This window comes from Cotesia glomerata, linkage group LG6 (genome assembly GCF_020080835.1).
Source record: "Cotesia glomerata isolate CgM1 linkage group LG6, MPM_Cglom_v2.3, whole genome shotgun sequence".
In the NCBI taxonomy this organism is placed as follows: domain Eukaryota; kingdom Metazoa; phylum Arthropoda; class Insecta; order Hymenoptera; family Braconidae; genus Cotesia; species Cotesia glomerata.
In genome coordinates this window covers 16,253,620-16,271,532 of record NC_058163.1, presented here as the reverse complement: position 1 = coordinate 16,271,532, position 17,913 = coordinate 16,253,620, and the positions used below count along the sequence as shown (strand labels likewise).

The window sequence follows — 17,913 nt, the reverse complement described above, 5'->3', positions numbered from 1 at the left end:
TTTAAATTTTGGTTCCTTTCAGCAATCTCTCATGACCCTAACCTATAACTCCATGTTCTGGTCCAGTTTCTGGATACTGAGTCCAAAAATCCAGTGGCGCCCTTAAAGAGTAAAAAGGGGCGACCAAGGGAAACAAAACACCCCGTTTCAAACTTGTCAAAAACTTAAGCTATGATTCTAGGCTCAAATTACAACAAAAAAAAATCTAAACTATGGAAGTTTCTCCTATTATAGTAAATGGTGTCATCATACCCTACGTTGACTCAGCAAAGTGTTTGGGGGTCCATATAAATCGAAATTTGTCCTGGAAAATTCACGTCTCACAGATCTTAAATAAAGTAAATTTAACTATTCACAGTCTTAAAGTAAGTAAAAATATTTATGCAACTGAAATTAGGAAATAATTATTATCAGCAAAGATCCTGCCTCATTGATTAGTGTACAGTTGTGCTAATTGAGGAGCTGAGTTTCAAAATGGTATCTTTTGATTTTTGATTAATCGAGACAAAAAACTAGTTATCTTCAATTATAAATATTTGTATTGAACTTTTTTTAATTTAACTATAAAGTGCTAGCAGTTATGAAGCTGCAATTCGATTTTCATTTATAAGTCTTTATAATTCTCGAAGTAATTAATATTTAAAAGTTCAGAAAACCGGTCTTTTAAAATATGAAAAGATACCCTTTTGAAAATCAGCTCCTCAATTGATTCTGCATCTGAAATGATATCACATTACAGTGAACAATGAACTCCGCGATAAGATTCATCTTTGATCTTAAAAAAGATGAGTACATCACTCCACATCACTCCAAATACCGCAGGTTATATTACATGGAATGCTACTTCTAAAAACTGATAGAAGTAGACAAACCAGGATACTTGCGTGACTCATCTATAGAAGATACTGATGTACGGCGTTCAGATAGGTTAGCAAAAAAAAAAAAAATTTCGCTTCAAAATGTCTCATTTAGCAACTTCCTACTTCGAAAAGTCTTTCTTGGTGAATGTTATAAGATTTTAGGATGAACTACCTGGGGAGATAGTAAACTGTAGCAGCTTACAAGTATTTAAAATAATATCTTTGATTTCCTCTTAAATCTCGATAAACAATAAGAACTTTTGTTGGGAGACAACTTGATCTTAGATATAGTTCAGTATTATTATTTTATTAGAAAACTAAATCTGTTTTAAATTAAAATTTGTCTGTCTTCCTAGTCAACTGCACTGTCAAAATAGAATCGATGATGATAATATAAGTATTTACTAGAGCTTATGAAAAAAGAAATTGTTATAAATTAAAGTTATAAAATGAATCAAAATTTATTTGAAATTCTCTGCTATATCTTGTTTTTAAAAATAATCTTATAGTTATATTGTGTTATGTATCTACATTTATAGTCAAATTTGTGAATAATGTTTTTTTTTTATTTTTTTTTTTAATTTATTTTTATTCAGAGTCGGTTTTAATTCCTGTGGTCATATCGCCGACTTACTGTTGGAGTGGTAAGTTGGGGTCTCTTGGGTTGTGATAATCTTAACCTACGAGGCTAAGATCAAATCACAACCAAAGACCAGCTTGGGATTCGAACCCACGCCTGGCCAGTGAGTTAGTTCGAGTGCTCTATAGGCCGTGCACCTTTGACCACTTGGCTAACGTCGCCGGTTTGTTACAAATTGATGTTTATTAAATTTTCAAAATTGCCATTTGGCCTATAGCCTTGGCATAATAAATAACTAATCAATCAATCAATTAAACAATCTTTTACTCAAGAGCATGTAGTATGGTCTGTTGTCGGTAATTCAGTCTGGACTAGTGATAAAAATTCCAATTGAATATATCGGATTGTTTATTTGAAACACATAAAAATGCACTTGAGGTTGTCAGGCTGACTGTCAATACTCCGAACACTGTTCAAAAAAATTAAACTATATTTTATTTACTATAGTAAATGAAATTTATTCTTGATAATTAGTTTTCTATCCAAACCTAGCTGCATTTTAATAATTCTGTCTTATAAGTAATCTAAACTAAAGTAAAGATTAAGCAAAAAAATAAATCAATTTCGAAGATTATATTGGTTGTAAGTTTATTAGTAATTTATTTATAGTAAAGTTTATTTACTTGAATACGTGATGGGCCCGATGATAAGGCAGTTTTACGCGCGAACTCTACCTATTTATTTATAATTTTGCTATTTTTTTTCAATGATTAAATTTAAAAATAAAAGAATCAATTTACGAATGACTATTATTAACATACTCCTGCCAAGTTTAATAATTTTTTATTCAAAAATTACTAGGTCAAAAAGCGTCTCAGTATTTTATCCAAAATTTGAATATTCTCTGTCCTACATGTTCTTAAACATAGTATGCGTCCTTATTCACTTGATATTATGGGAAAATAATTTACTGAGTAACATCGTACTTTTCTATAATTCAAATTACATTCTGTAGGCAGCAGCAACGTAAACATTTTTTTGTTATTTATTACTTAGATCATTTGTGAGAATTACGATATTCACATCGTAACAATTCATGAGTAAATAGTAAGTTTTGAAGTATAAAATTATAAAAGTTAAGATCCTAAAAGACTAGTCTTAGATTACGATGTTACTATTGTGATTTTGACTTTACTTTTCTTTCCGTGTAACCAAAGATAGTTATCTCCTTGTTGTTTATTTATAACTGGATTAATTAATAAATAAACGAGTTTTTTTAAATGATGTTCCGGGACTAATAGAAGTGTAAATTATTGAATTTATCACAACAATTAAAAAAAAACTCATTGAATTTACGATACCTGGTGGTTTACATCGACCCTTGGAACCAGTGGACGGTTGCGTAACTTCACAAGGGGGTTGTGCTGCACAGAGTGAAATATCAAGTGGATTTGTTGTGACATTTATACTTGGTTTTGATGTCTTCTGCATCTTTCCTGCACTGCCACCACCGTTAGAGGATTTATCTCGTTCAACAGACTGCTGTAGTGGCTCCGGACTTTTCACCGTCGTATTACTCGCTGGATTTATGTGGTTTGATGTTTCTTCTTCAATAGTCGAGGCATTTTCTTTTGCCGCTATCAAAGCAAGCATGGAATTCAACTGATTCGAATTTGGCTGTCCTGCGTCCACAGAGCCTCGCACAGGTGTACTATCAAAATATGTTTTGTTAATTTCAATTTTATTTTTTAAATTTATTTTTATTTAATTTATCGGCAGATAATATTAGAGATAATCAGAGAAAAAAAAAATAGGAAAACGGTTGACCCTGAAGGCCATCCCTGAAACTTCCCACTAATTCCATACCTGGGCGCTCAAGATGGCATTTATGACGTTTCTGAGCTCTTCGAGCTCAAAAATACAATTCGTACGTTGTTTTGAGCTCTCCGAGCTCAAAGAGATAACTTTTGTATGCTTTTGAACTCTTCGAGCTCAAAAGTCTGATAAAACACTATTTTTTTAGTTTTCAAACCGCAATAACTTTTGAATGAATGAACTGGTTTTCTTGCAGTTGGCGAAATTCGACGCAGTTTTTTAAGCCTCATAAAGAATGTTTAAGTTTGAGTTGATCAAACTAGAAATTTCGGAGTAAATCCGAAAAAACACTTTTTTAGGTTTTCTTTCCTGCACGATATCTCTCGAACGAATCAACCGATGTCGACCAGCTTGGTGGCGATCAACGTGGTTTTTTATTGTCTAGAGCTGATTAGTTTTTGGAGTTGATCGATAAAGCCGTTTAAAAGTTATTCCAAAAAAACCACTTAAAAAAAAAATTTTTTACAGTTTTTTTTAGATTTTTCGAAATCCATCGATCCGAATCGGTCCAAATTGTATTCAAAATCTAAGTTTGGAAAAGCCCTTCCGAATGGCGCTAACCACGATAAAACCATTAAACCGTTAAACCGTTAAACCGTTCAAAAGTTATAGAAGGTTTACATACTTACACACACACACACGTACACACACACATACATACACTGTAAAAAAACCGGGGTAGGTCTAAAGCGGTGTAGGTGTTAAAATTTGCGGTGTTTAATTCTAACACCGAAAGTGGTGTTAAAATAACACCACTGCCGGTGTAAATATTTTTTTCCGGTGTTAAAGCGGTGTTAAAAATTTTCCGGTATTAAAATATTTTTCGATGTTGAAGATATTTTACTTTATGAATGTTTTTATTCACTAAATTACTACTATTGATCGGTATATTAATTAATTCACAAAACTATTAATTATTGTAATGCTAGGTGTAAAATTGTATAATTTTTTAATAAAATTTGTATTACATATGTAACAATTGAAATAACTACAAACCAAAATTAAAATTTGTTCTAGATGATACTCATAGACTTTTTATATTTTTTTAAGTCACACATTTTTTTCTTAACTTTTATAGGCATAATTTTGTTTATTTCACTAAAAATCATAAAAATTACACCTGCCCACAAAAAAAAGGTGGTCTGTACTTTTGACCGGACCCACATATCTTTATGTATTTTGATGCACTGAATCCGAATCTGATGTCAGTTTTACCCGTACACCCTCAAAATTTTGAGTAAAATGCAAAAAACTCCAATAAAAGGCAAAAAATTGCGAAAAACTGGTCACAGCGATAAATAAATTTTGTAGACCCGGATCAAGCTTGGGTGTATTTTTATGGATGAAATATGATCTTAGAATTGAAAAATTGACAAAATTTTTAAATATATATATATAAAAAATAATGTATAAGTAGAATGAAGAGAATGATTTTCTTGAATTTTAAACTGTTCTTCGTTGTTATCGCAATTTTCTTACTCTCAAACGATCTTCATTCTCAGAATTTTTATCTTCAGAACCTGAAGATAAAATGACGGCTCAAGGGGCTACTTAACGTTTAGATTCAGATTCAGTGAATTAATATACATAAAAATCATAATTTATCTGGGTTCACAAAAATTTATTCATCGCAGTGACCAGTTTTTTGCAATTTTTTGGGGTTTTTTTTTTGTATTTTACTAAAAATGTTGAGGGTGTACGGGCAAAACTGACTTCAGATTCGGATTCAGCGCGTCAAAATACCTAAAGATAGATAGGTCCAGTCAAAAGTACAAACCACTTTTTTTTTTGTGTGCCAGTGTAATGAATACTAGTTTAATATATTTTCTTAATTTAAAAACTATGTTCCATTATGTTTTATAGATTTAATAATCTGGATTTTTTAAATAGATTGATTACTCGGCTTTTACATTGGTATTACTCCGTTTTTACACCGATTTAACACCGGTGTCTTGACACCGGAAAAGTACACCGTTACACCGGTGTTATTTTATTTTAACACCGTGCGGTGTTAAAATAAGTCCATTTTTAACACCGCTCTTTTTACAGTGTACATACAGACATAGTGACACCCTCGCGGGGATAGTCAGGGAAGCTTCCTGTGACCTTCAAACGTCGAGATCTGATGAAAACTCGATTTTTGCAAAACGGGGTAAAACCAATAACTTCCTGATCTTTGAAAATCTTAGATTTTCTTAGCAGGAAGTTAAAAATTAGGAAAACGGTTGACCCTGAAGGCCATCCCTCCAACTTTCCGCCAATTCTAAACCTAAACGCTTGGAATTGCACTTATGACGTTTTTGAGCTCTCCGAGCTCATAAATACAATTTGTGTGTCATTTCGAGCTCTCCGAGCTCAAAAAATAGCTTTTGTATGCTTTCGAGCTCTTTGAGCTCAAAATTTTGATCGGAGTTTGATAAAACACTATTTTTTGAATTTTCAAATCGCAATAATTTTTGAATGAATAAACCGATTTCCACGCGGTTGGTGGCGTTCGACGCAGTTTTTAGGCCTCATATAGAATTTCTAAGCTTTTATTGATCGAAGTAGAAGTTTCGATGTAATTCCGAAAAAACTTTTTTTTCGACAACGATAACTCACAAACGAATCAACCCATTTTGACCGGACTGGCAGCAATCGACGTGGTTTTTTTATGTTAAGAGCTAAATAGTTTTTAAAATTGATCGGTAAAACCGTTTAAAAGTTATTCCAAAAAAACCACATTTAAAAAATTTTTTTTTGTAGTTTTTTTGCGATTTCTCAAAATCTACTAATCCGAATCGTTCCAAAGCATATTCAAAATCTAAATTCAGTCAAGCCCTTTCGAATGGCACCAACCGCGATCAAATTGGTCAAGCCGTTCAAAAGTTATGAAAGGTTTACATACATCCACACACACACACACACACACACACACACACACACACACACACACACACACACACACACACACACACACACACACACACACACACACACATTCATAACACCTTCATCGTTTAAACCACTCTGTATGCTAGTCATTGCTGGAAAACTGCTCGAGAAGCTCATACAAAGGAGACTTCGCAACGACATAGACCATGCTGGAGGTTTTGCCACCAATCAACATGGCTTCCGGAAAGGTCGTTCGATAGTCGAAGCGATTGAAAAAGTCATAACGACAGCAACACAAGCATGGTCTGGTAGCTTCAAAGCTCGTAAAGTATGCCTTCTTCTCACGCTAAATGTCAAAAACGCATTTAACAGCGCAAACTGGGGAGACATTTTAGACGCTGTGAAGCACAAGTTTGACGCGGAGCTAGAGAATCTGGCACTAGTTGACAACTACCTTGACGATAGAAAGCTAATAGTGAAAACTACTGAAGGCCCACAAGAATACGCTATAATGGCTGAAGTGCCGCAAGGCTCAATAATGGGGCCTGATCTATGGAACGCAGACTACGACGAGCTTCTTGAAATCCCGCTGCCAGATCACGTAGAGCACAGGCTTTGCAGACGACGTTGCCGCCACTACAGTGATGGACAGCGTGGAAAAAGCCGAACTGCTAGTTCGGGAAACCATCGACAGAGTCGAGACTTGGCTTGATAAGCATCCCCTGAAACTCACCAAACAGAAAACAGAGATGGTCGTTTTGACACGTCGAAAATGGTTCTCTAAACGATTCGCTGTGGATATGGGAGGAACAACACTGACGTCAACAAGGGCCCTGCGCTATCGAGGGGTAATGATAGACGAGAAACTATCTTTCCGTGAACACCTCGACAGTACATGCAAGAAAGCCAGCAAGACGGTGTCTAGCCTAGCACGAATTATGACCAATACTATGGGACCAAGAACAAAAAAGAGAAGAGTTCTTCTAGAAGCAGTCCACTCAGTACTGCTTTATGGAGCGGAGATATGGGTAGACATATTAAAGCTGAAGACTTACCGGCGACAGATAGCAGCAGTACAGCGGCGAGGCGCTCTCAGGGTTGCCTGCGCCTACCGCACAGTTTTCGAAGCGGCTGTATTGGTCATAGCGGGAGCTACGCCCATCAACCTACTCGCGTTTGAGAGAGCAAAACTCTATGACGCTAAAAACAGTGACAAAAACATGGAGAACGCAAGAACGAGGATAAAGGCGGAAGTGCAGTAAGAGTGGCAGGACCGATGGACATCGGGAGAGACGGGCAGATGGACGGCGTGCCTGATCCCAAACATCAACGTCTGGCTTTCTCGGAAACACGGGGACTTCTTCCTGACCCAGCTATTGACGGGAGATGGGCAGTTCAATGCCTATCTTTTCAAAATGGGTTTGCACAACACACCAACGTGAAAATACTGCCCAGACAAAATTGACAACGCCAAGCACACGTTTTTCGAGTGTGATCGGTGGAAGGACGACAGAAGCAGCACCGAAAAAACAATAGGCACCACGCTCTCCCCTGAGAGCTTGGTAACCTGCATGATCAAAAAGAAAGAAAACTGGTCAGCTGTCGCAGCCTACGCGCAGCGCCTTTCAAAAGAAAAAATCGCAGGAAGGGATAAGAAACCAGTAGTAACAAGAAGTAGGCGTCGTGAGACGCAACATGGACTGGATTGGAGTAATGCTAACGCGGTTCCGTTCCAGTCATCTATGTACCACCCACGGGGGAAGAGAGAGGAGTTTTTTTTAGTGGGTAAAAATTCCACACTACCGACCATCATCTTTCATTGATAGCGGTGTCTTTGGAAGATTTTTTTCGCTTCTCTATAAAAAAAAACAAAAAAAATGCCATTCGGCCTCACCCGAAATGGAAGGTAGATTTCATGTGATATGAGATTTTCTTTATTTATGTCATTTAATTTGTTCAATAACAAATGTTTATGTAATTTTTAAATTTTCAATCCACTATAACTTTTAAACGAGTTAACCGATTATCACGTAGTTGACAGCAGTCGATGCAGTTTTTTGAATTCTATGATGAATTTCAAACCGTGAATAGATCAGATGAAAACTTTCGGAATTTGTTTGAAAAAAAGGCTTTTTTCGATTTTTTTTCGTCAATGATATCTCACAAACGAATCAAGCGATTTTGACCGGTCCGGCGGTAATCGAAGTAGTTTTTTGATGTTAAGAGCTGATTAGTTTTTGGTATCAATCGGTAAAGCTGTACAAAAGTCATTCTAAAAAAATTAAATTTGAAAAAAAGTTTTCTTTACTTTAAAATTTTCAAATGGCCTATAAAATTAATAAAAATCTTCCTAAAGTATAAGTGTTACAGATCAAATTGAAGAAAATATAATCAGCTTCACCATGAAGTTTCCAGAAATGAGCTCATTTTTGTCAGTCAAAAGTTATTCACGGTTAAAGTTACAAAACTTGAAATTTACAAAATTTTGAAAATTTTAAATGGCCGCCATTTCTAAACTAATTGACCAATTTTGTTCATCTTCGAACTTGATCTTGGTCATTACCCAAAGAATATGTGTACCAAGTTTCATCAAGATCGGTTGAAAACTTTGTGAGATATCCTGATGACATGGCTGGTTATATTACACACATACATTTTTTAACAAATGGTATTTTTGGAACCTACTCGACTAATTATAACATATAATAGCAAAATCAGGTAAAAATTTCACCTTGAGGACTAATGCAATAGTTAGATTTCTAAAGAAATCTACCTAAAAACACACACATACACACACATTCACTTTCACAGTGGGGATTCCTGTTAAAAAATTGAAAATTTTCGAAAATTTGGAAGTCTTTGGTTTCACCCCGTTTTTCGAAAATCGAATTTTCATCACATCTTGACGTTTTAAGATTCTAGAAAGCTTCCCTGACGATTTTTAAGAGAGTCTGTATGTATGTATGTGTGTATGGATGTATGTATGTGTGTATGTATGTATATATGTATTAGGGAGGGCCAGAAAAAACTTTTAATTTTTATTTTTTTAGCTCCTACGCAAATATCGTCAAAGATGACGAAAAAAAAATTCTGGTGAAGTTTCAGCCCTTAATATTAATATTAAGAGGTGAGTCATTGCGATTTTCGATTTTGCATTTAAATAACATATAAGAATTTTTTTTTGTTTGGATTTTTAATGCACTCGAACGAATAAATGTCTCGTGAAAATAAATACATATTCTTGTAGGAAATTCAACGATCTACAAAACAGCTTTGAAATCAATTTTTGCTAAGTTGACTCGTTTAAAAGTTATTCAAGGTTAAAGTCAAATCTCAAGTAGTTGAGGATAACTCTTACAATTTCTTATACTCTATCACAAAATATTGACTCAAAAACATAAAATATCTTAGTTTTCGTAAATCTTATCGAGTGTTTTTTGATAAAACAATGAAAATTTTACAAAATATCGATGATCCTGAGAAAAATCGATATTTTTATACCTAATTAAAAAAATATTAGTAAAACGGTTCACCCTGAAGGCCATCCCTGCAACTTCCCGCTAATTCCATACCTGGGCGTTTAAAATTGTACTTATGACGTTTTTGAGATTTTTGGGCTCAAAATATAATTTATGTGATATTTTTAGCTTGCTGAGCTTAAAGAGATAGTATTTTTATGCATTTGAGCTCTTCGAGCTTCATAGAACACTACTTTTGGAATTTTCAAACCGCAATAACTTTTAAATGGATCAACCGATTTTTAGGCGGGTGGCGGCATTAGACGCAGTTTTATCAGCCTCATAAAGAATTTTCAGGTTTTGATTGATCGAACCAAAAATTTCGGAGTAATTGCGAAAAAACACTTTTTTTGGTTTTCTTTCGTTCACGATATCTCTCGAACGAATTAACCGATGTCGACCAGCTTGGTGGCGATCAACGTGGTTTTTTATTGTCTAGAGCTGATTAGTTCTTGGAATCGATCGGTTCAGCCGTTTAAAAGTTATCCAAAAAAACCACATTTGAAAAAATTTGTTTTCTTAGTTTTTTTAAGATTTCTCAAAATCTACTGATTTGAATCGGTCCAAATTATATTCAAAATCTAAGTTTGGCGAAGCCCTTTCAAATAGCACCAGAAGCGATAAAATCGGATTAGCCGTTCAAAAGTTATAAGTGGTTCACATACTCTCTCTCACACACACACACACACACACACACACACACACACACACACACACACACACACACACACACACACACACACACACACACACACACACACACACACACACACACACACACACACATACACCTGAGAATAGCATTGCCTACGGGAGTCAAACTTGTAGCATATGCGGATGACGTAGCTGTCGTGATTGTCGTAAAGCACCTCGAAGAGATAGAAATGGCATTTGATATTACATTCAGACGAGTCAATTTGTGGATGGACATGATGAACTTGCAACTAGCCAAGCATAAAACCGAGGCAGTGCTCATCACCAGCAGAAAAACGGTAGAAACCATCAAGTTGAGAGTCGGAGAACAAGAAATCACATCACAACCATTTATCCGTTATCTGGGAGTGATGCTGGATGCACGACTCAACTTCAAACAGCAGGTAGAACATGTCAGTGCCAAAGCGTCAGTAGTGAGGGCTAGTCTCGCACGGCTGATGCCTAACATCGGAGGCCCAATGCAGAGCAGGAGGCTACTATTGTCATCAGTAGTCACATCAGTGCTCACTTACGGAATATCCATTTGGGCTGATGCACTGGAAACCCAAGAATCATGGAGAAAAGCTGGACCAATATACCGACTGAGTGCCCTACGAGTAGCTAGTGCCTTCCGCACTATATCAGAAGAAGCAGTGTGCGTCATTGCTGGAACCCTACCTCTTAGAGTTCTAGTAGAGAAAAGACGGGCCCTTTACCAACGAAAAAGGTCAACTGCACTGAGCCCGGAAGAACTTAGAATTGAAGAACGGCAGAAGAGCATAGGCCGATGGCAACTACAATGGGATGCTGCAGAGAAGGGTAGGTGGACGCACCGTCTCATACCTCGGATCGACATTTGGCTTAACCGGAATCACGGTGAGGTCAATTACTATCTTACGCAGATGTTGTCGGGACATGGGTGTTTTCGAGAGTATCTACACCGCTTTAAGCACGATGACTCTTCGGAGTGCCCGTCCTGCCCAGGAGCTGCTGAAGACGCGGAGCACGTCTTCTTTGTATGTCCTCGTTTCGATCCACAGCGTGAAGAACTGGAGAGGATCCTGAACCAGAGAATGCAACCAGATTCACTAGTGGAAGCAATGTTGTCGTCAGAAGCTGCCTGGAACGCTACCAACACGTTTGCAACAGAAGTCCTTAAAGACTTGCGTTCCACCGAAAGAAGAAGAGCAAATAGCAGAAGATAGAAGGAAGGTAGTTAACACCTTCTAAGTATTGAATTCAAATTAAATATAAATACAAAATAAATATCAATTTTCCTTACAAAGTAAAAATTATACAAATCACAATTACAATTAAAATTATTTCCTTCTTTTAGATTTGTAATCTCTTAATATATCATTATATAAAATACTTAAATTATTAGTGTCAGTTCTTTTATTCACAGTATCATTTATTTTGATAAAGATCATTTCACTTACATTACGCTTCCACCAATTAATTTCTTTGTCTAAAATTTCTACATTTTCAAACGCGAAATTATGATGTTGATCAAAATAATGCGCTGCTAGTGCCGTTTTGTTCTCTTTTACTACGTTAATATTTTTACAATCGTATATATGTTGTTTTACTCTATTATTTAAATATTGTTTGGTTTGTCCAACATAACACGACCCACATGAGCAAGGTATTCTATACACTATTCCAGCTTGTTGTTGTTTACTTACTGGATATTTTAACTTCGAATAGATGGAATTCGCTCTTAAGATGTTATAAAATGCTAATCTCACATTCGTTCCTATAAAACACCTATCTATTCTCTGTGATAGTTCTGCTACATAAGGAAACCGACAATATTTAATGCTATTATTCATATTACCCAAACTAGATGTTTTATTTTTCAAGTTTTCTTTAAATCTATTAATAACGCTATCCACCAATGACAAATCATAATTATTCTTCAACAACATATTCCGAATCTTCTTGAAATTAACTTCATAGAAGTCACTACTACTTAGTCTCGACATTCTATCCAGTAAGCCTTTGATCATACCTATTTTTTGAGACCGAGGATGATTCGAATTCCAGTTTAACAGTCGACCTGAACTAATTGGTTTAATAAACCAATCAGTTAATAATTTCCCATCGGATCTTTTAACTAACACATCCAAAAAAGTTAAACTATTATCTTTTTCCACTTCCATGGTAAATTGTATATTATTGTCAAAACTATTAAATAATTCCAAGATGTTATTTACTTCACCCTCTGGTATGGCTACAATATTATCATCTACATATAACCTCAAGAAGTGAACATCGAACGGCAAAAGCATTAGAATCTGACCAATCACGTAATTCATAAAGATGTTAGCTATTATTGGACTCGCAGGGTTTCCCATGCTGCTTAATTCCATCTGTAAATAGAACTCCCCTTGATACACAAAGTAACTTGAGTCATAACAAAATATTATGAGGTCCTCCAATACCTTCCTAGGAACTCTTACCAAATGTTTGATGTTATCCCATGTTTCCTCAATTACTTTAAGTATCAAGTCTCGACGTACATTTGTGAACAATGACACCACATCTAATGATATCAGTACATAACCTTCTGGTAAGCTAAGGGTTTTACTGAACGCCACGAAGTCAAATGAATTTTTTACATTATATTGAAACGTTTCAATCACTGAAGACAATATTTCATGCAAGAACCTTGCCAGATTATAGCTCGGCCTGTGATTTTTAACTACTTGCAATAAATATTGCAGCTGTTCCTCATTTTCGGTCAGACATTTGTTATAATCTTCTATTAATGCAACTCCTCTATCTGCTATTGATTTACCTACTAATTTCATGTACAAAAATGTTGAATCTTGGGCACAGGATGAGAGCTATCAAGAGAATCTGACATTTTTTAAGCGTATCAGCGTTGTCAATGATGTAGCAGAAAGGGGAGGTGCACTAATAGACGAGTATAACAAATGTCTGACCAAAAATAAAGAACAGTTGCAAAATTTGTTGCAAGGAGTTAAAAATCACAGGCAAAATTTTCCCAATTGTAAAAAAAAAAATCTGGAAAACGGTTGACCCTAAAGGCCATCCCTGCAACTTCCCGCCAATTCCATACCTAAACGCTTAAAATTGCACCTATGACGTTTCTGAGCTCTTCGAGCTCAAAAATACAATTTGTGTGTTATTTTGAGCTCTTCGAGCTCAAAAGGCTGATAGAGTTTTAATAAGATAATATTTTTTGAATTTTCAAACTGCAATAATTTCTAAATGAATGAATCAATTTTAACGCGGTTGGCAGTATTCCACGCACTTTTTCAGAATCTATAATATACTTTTAAACACAAACTGATCGAACCGAAAATCTTAGAGAAATTTAAAAAATTCACTTTTTCCGAATTTTTTCGACAACGATTACTCACGAACCAATCAACCAATGTTCAAGTTCTTGGTGGCGATCGACGTGATTTTCTAGGCTTTTATAATTATTCAATTTCGTCAAAAATTATCAAAAAAGAAATCTCGAAGTTATGTGAAAAAAACAATTTTTTTTTTTCATTTTTCGTTTTCGATAACTCTTGAACGAATCAACTGGTTTGATGGGACTGGTGGCAATCAATGTGGTTTTTTAAGCTTAAGAGCTAATTAGTTTTTGGAATTGATCGGCAAAGCCGTTTAAAAGTTATTCTAAGAAAACGATTTTTTGAAAATTTTATTTTTGAGATTTCTCAAAATCTAGCGAACTGAATCGATTCAAATTTTCACGGAATTTAATGTTAATAGCAATGATAATCTTTGGATCGCCAGCTATTTTGATCCAATCGGCCGAGCCGTTCAAAAGTTATAAGAGGTTTACACACACACACACACACACACACACACACACACACACACACACACACACACATCGGAAGTGGAAACAACAACGGCTGGTACTACTTCCTAAAGGAAAAAAGCCACCGGAAGAACCGTCATCTTATCGTCCACTCTGCATGTTGGATACAGCCGGTAAGATACTCGAACGTATAATCCACCAAAGGATAGAAGCAGTTGTCGATCCACTATTAGCAGACAATCAGTACGGATTTCGAAAAGGACGATCAACCCTGGACGCAATCAACCTGGTTGTCGGTATAGCCAAAGACGCAATCGCCGGTACCAGATGGAAGGGTGGAACGAAGAAATATTGTCTGGTGGCAACCCTAGACATCAAAAATGCCTTCAACTCCGCCAACTGGGATCGCATCATGCAAGCTCTTCAAGAGATGAACGTACCAGGATATCTACGAAGGATAGTCGCTAGCTACTTCACGAATAGAGTCCTTAGATATGACACGAAGAATGGTCCAAAGGAGTATGATGTTACTGGAGGCGTCCCGCAGGGTTCTGTTCTCGGTCCACTTCTCTGGAATATCATGTACAACGGATTGCTGAGACTGAAACTACCAAGAAATGTCAAACTGGTAGCGTACGCGGACGACGTAGCCGTAGTAATCGTCGCCAAGCATATTGATGAGATAAATCATATGTTCACGATCACCTTTGAGCGAATTAACCAGTGGATGGACACAGTAAACCTACAACTGGCTAAACAGAAGACCGAGGCTGTACTTATCACTAGCAGAAAAGTGGTGGAAACGATCAATTTAAACGTCGGAGACCAAGAAATCACATCCCAACCATTCATTCGATATCTGGGAGTGATGCTCGATTCCCCGACTTAACTTCAAACAACAAGTTGAACACGTGACCGCCAAAGCATCAGCAGTAGTGGCTAACCTAGTACGATTGATGCCCAACATCGGTGGCCCGAAGCAGACAAGGAGGTTATTGCTATCATCAGTAGTTACATCGGTCCTCACGTATGGGATATCCATTTGGTCCGACGCACTTGAGACCCAAGAATCATGGAGGAAAGCATGTCCGGTTTACCGACTGAGCGCGCTAAGAGTAGCCAGCGCCTTCCGAACAATATCAGAGGAAGCAGTGTGCGTCATTTCTGGAACTCTGCCGCTTAGAGTCTTAGCTAAAGAAAGACGGGCCCTTTACCATCGAAAGAGGTCAACTACACTGAGCGCTGAAGAACTAAGAACAGAAGAACGGCAGCACAGCATCTCGCGATGGCAACTTGAGTGGGACGCCGCAGCAAAAGGAAGATGGACACACCGCCTCATACCAAAGATCGACGTTTGGCTGAGCCGAAACCATGGTGAAGTCAACTATTACCTAACGCAGATGTTGTCAGGACATGGGTGCTTTCGAGAGTATCTGCACCGCTTTAAGCACGACGATTCTCCGGAGTGCCCGTCTTGTCCAGGGGTTATTGAGGACGCAAGGCACGTTTTCTTTGTGTGTCCACGTTTCGATCCTCAGCGTGAGGAGTTAGAGAGGATCCTGAACTGGAGAATCCAACTAGAGACAATAGTAGATGCAATGTTGTCGAATCAAACTGCTTGGAACGCTACAAGCACTTTTGCCACAGAAGTGCTTACAGAGCTGCGTTCCATTGAAAGAAAAAGAGCAAATGACAGAAACTAGAAGGAAGGAAAAATAACACCTTAGCCACCAGAAGGAATAGCGGTAGCTGGATCCTCCCCTCACGAAGTAATGCCTGACGGCGGTTTCCATGAGGGATTAGAGGAAAGAAGAAAAGGGGTTTAGGGTTTAGTGGGTAGGGGCGTTAGGGTCGAGTTTTAGTATGACACTGCGTCGAGTTGCCACATATCCAGGCCAAACAACTATGCCTGGAATCCGTAAGAAGGATTCCCCCCCCTAAGATAAAAATAAAAAAAAAAAAAAAAAAAAAAACACACACACACACACACACCTCGTGTCGGGCTTGCTGGGTCCCGCATCGGGCGCCTCCCCAGGTGGCGGATAGGGGAATGCCCGGCATATCTGCACGTCAGATGCGTCGGGTACCGAGGAAAGAGAATACTTGGGCTGGACCAAAACCTAGCAAAAGATGGTATGGAAATGTCAGAACAATTTCAAACATCGTCTACGGTGCAGAGGAGGGATACCTCAGTGCCGGCGAGGGAAGGCGTACAAACGGGCCTGAACTCGTCGTTATCAAGCGACCGTTTGAACAGTGGAGTAGACCCCATGGCTCTGCTGTCTAGCAATGCTAGCAATGCTACAGGGAGTAAAGAAACAGCTCTGATGGAAGTAGACGCACAGCAAACAAACTTTCCTCCAATAGGTGGAAGACCTGTTGCTTCCGTCAACACTCACACATGCCGAGGAAGGATAAACTCTCTACCGACTGTCACCGGTCAACAATCGCCAATGGAACGGCTCGGTAGCAAGATCGAAGAATTAGCTGAGTTCATAAAGGATAAACGAAATCTCCACCATGAACTCAGAAAAATAGTAGCGTCCATTGCCACGGCATATAAGTTGGCCAACAAACCAGTAACGAAGACGGTGAGAACCACGCAAACATCTCCGGATCTGAACAAAAAATCCCAGACGTTTTCGGTCACTCCTGAGAAAACACAGCATAGAGAAGAGAAAAACAAGAAGAGGCCGCTATCCACGCCCAGCCCTTCCTCGGAAATCGATAAGCCAGCACATAAGAAGACAGCCCTGGGTGATACCTGGACCAAAGTGACTCGGAAAAACAAGAAAAAGGAAGAACAGGAGCCAGTGGCTCAATCTGCTACAGCCCAAAACCAGCCAAGCAATGTTGGCTCCAAGAAACCGAGGAGGAAGAAGATAAAAACTAAAGCTGTGCTTGTCCAACCAGCTGAAGGGCGAACATACGCCGATCTCCTCAAGGAAATCAAAGCCAAGGTTAATCCGACAGAGACTGGAGTAGACATAAAGTCTATCAAACAAACGAAGCGAGGGGGCGTTCTTCTAGAAATAGGTCGCAAGACTGAAGACACTACCGCTTTCACGGCTGCGATAAAAACAGCAACTGCTAACATCGGTACAGTCAGAACGCTTACACCAAAAGCAACGATCGAGATCCTGGACTTGGATGCCATCACTACTGAGAACGACGTCCGCGAAGCACTCAAACGTGACTTCACCGACAGCCTGGAGATCAAACGGGTAAATTTGACAAAGCCTACTCGACGAGGCAACCGGGCAGCCTTCTGCGAGATAGACGAGGCTAGCGCGTTCAAAATCCTTGACAAGGCTCGTATAATGATCGGATGAGTCAACTGCCGCATTCGACCAGTTGTAAAAGTAACACGCTGCATCAGATGTCTCGGATACGGGCACGCGACGAACTCCTGCAAGGGGCCTGACAGAAGCAAGTGCTGCTTTGAATGCGGAGGAGGAAACCACAAAGCTGCAGACTGCGTTGAACAGCCAAAGTGCTTCCTCTGTACAGAGGAACAAGAAGCTCCAGATAGCTTATGTCATATTCCAGGCTCCGGGGCTTGTAAGGTATTCCGCACCGCACTTGCCGAAGCTACAAAAGGGCAGAAATGACACGCATACTTCAAGGAAACCTGAATAGATGTGCGTTGGCGCAAAATTTACTTCGCCAGCGAGTCTTTGAAGAGAGGATCGACGTTTGCTTCATCTGTGA

At 38.0% G+C, this 17,913-nt stretch overlaps 1 protein-coding gene across 4 annotated transcripts in view; it reads right to left on the bottom strand.

Moving 5' to 3' along the window:
- The window catches only part of LOC123266732, a 751,444-nt gene that overhangs the window by 432,840 nt on the left and 300,691 nt on the right, over nucleotides 1-17,913 (bottom strand). For all 4 annotated transcript variants that reach the window (XM_044731127.1, XM_044731129.1, XM_044731128.1 and 1 more), the window contains exon 4: nucleotides 2,802-3,151. In XM_044731127.1, the coding sequence (XP_044587062.1) occupies nucleotides 2,802-3,151 (350 nt within the window). The remainder of the gene's footprint in view (nucleotides 1-2,801; nucleotides 3,152-17,913) is intronic.